The sequence below is a fragment of the Alligator sinensis genome, unplaced genomic scaffold, assembly GCF_000455745.1.
Source record: "Alligator sinensis unplaced genomic scaffold, ASM45574v1 scaffold1509_1, whole genome shotgun sequence".
Classification (NCBI taxonomy): Eukaryota; Metazoa; Chordata; order Crocodylia; family Alligatoridae; genus Alligator; species Alligator sinensis.
Window position 1 is genome coordinate 822,407 of NW_005842711.1, and position 1,092 is coordinate 823,498.

A 1,092-nucleotide genomic window follows, 5' to 3' on the forward strand; every position below is an offset into this window, starting at 1 on the left:
CCCCTCCCCCCAACGCACCATTCTTGAGCAGCACGTAGAGCAGGATGACACGCGCCTTGTCGTACGGGGCCACAGCTGAGTCCAGCAGCACTGGCACCAGCACCTTCATGGGGTCCTTCAGCCGCTCGCCATCTACATCTGACCCCATCGCCAGGTCCTGGGGGGCATACGAGTCAGCTCTGGCCTTGGGACCCCCCTCCCTAACCACAGGGCACCGTCCTGCTGCACCCCTGTCGCCACTTGCCCTGGAGGGCATGGGAACCTCTCTGGCAGGGTGGGGGCTGATGGAACAGACACCCCCCCTTGCTCCAAGTTGAGCTGAGGGGGGCCGTCCTCCTGCCCCCTGCCCCAGTCCTGGCACCCACCTGCTCCACACTACACAGCTTCTCCACAGTGCCCTTGAAGCGCCGCATGCAGTCCTCAGCCAGGTTCAGGTGGGTGGAATACTGTAGACACAGCCAGGTGGGGAGGGAGGGGGCAGTAGGACCCATGCCAGACCCCTGACCCATGGTGGCTGCCCCCCGCACCCTGCTGGGACTCTGCCTGTGCCCACTCCCCCCACTCCACCCCCACCCGGCTGGCCCAGGACTCCCTGAGGAGACTGGCAGGGTGAAGAGGCAGCCCTGGGTGCTGGGGGCTGCACCGTGCTATCAGCTGGTGGCACGAGCCAGTGCCAGGACCCTAACTCTTCCTGGCCTAGGCAGGACCCTCAGGAACCCTCCTGCCACCCAGTACCTTGTTCAGCTCTTTCTGATACTGTGGCATCTTCTTCAGAATCTGGGACAGGTCCTTGATGTTGGCCTGGGGGGTGCGGTGGGGGGGCCCGTGAGACTCAAAGGGGCCTGGCCTTGCTGCCCCTTCCCCCCACCCTAACCCTAGCACCCTGCCAATGGGGCTCCCTGTGCCGGGGAGAGGGGAGCTCGGCTCTGCTCAGCCTGACTCTCAACACCCTCCTCTGCCCCCCCAGCCCAGCTTGGGGGCTCCCGATTCCCCTGCCTTGACTTTCCCACCTCCTCCCAGCACCCCATGCCCAGGTCTTATCTCCATGCCCCCCTCAGCCCCCACCCCTGCCCGCACCATGTCGTCCCCCCG

At 65.8% G+C, this 1,092-nt stretch overlaps 1 protein-coding gene across 1 annotated transcript in view; it reads right to left on the reverse strand.

Annotated features, from left to right (window-relative positions):
• The window catches only part of STXBP2 (syntaxin binding protein 2), a gene marked incomplete at its 5' end in the record, with an annotated part of 9,624 nt that overhangs the window by 2,980 nt on the left and 5,552 nt on the right, over positions 1–1,092 (reverse strand). The window contains 3 exons of the mRNA XM_025216158.1: positions 19–157; positions 366–446; positions 736–926. Coding sequence (XP_025071943.1) covers positions 19–157; positions 366–446; positions 736–926 — 411 coding nt within the window. The remainder of the gene's footprint in view (positions 1–18; positions 158–365; positions 447–735; positions 927–1,092) is intronic.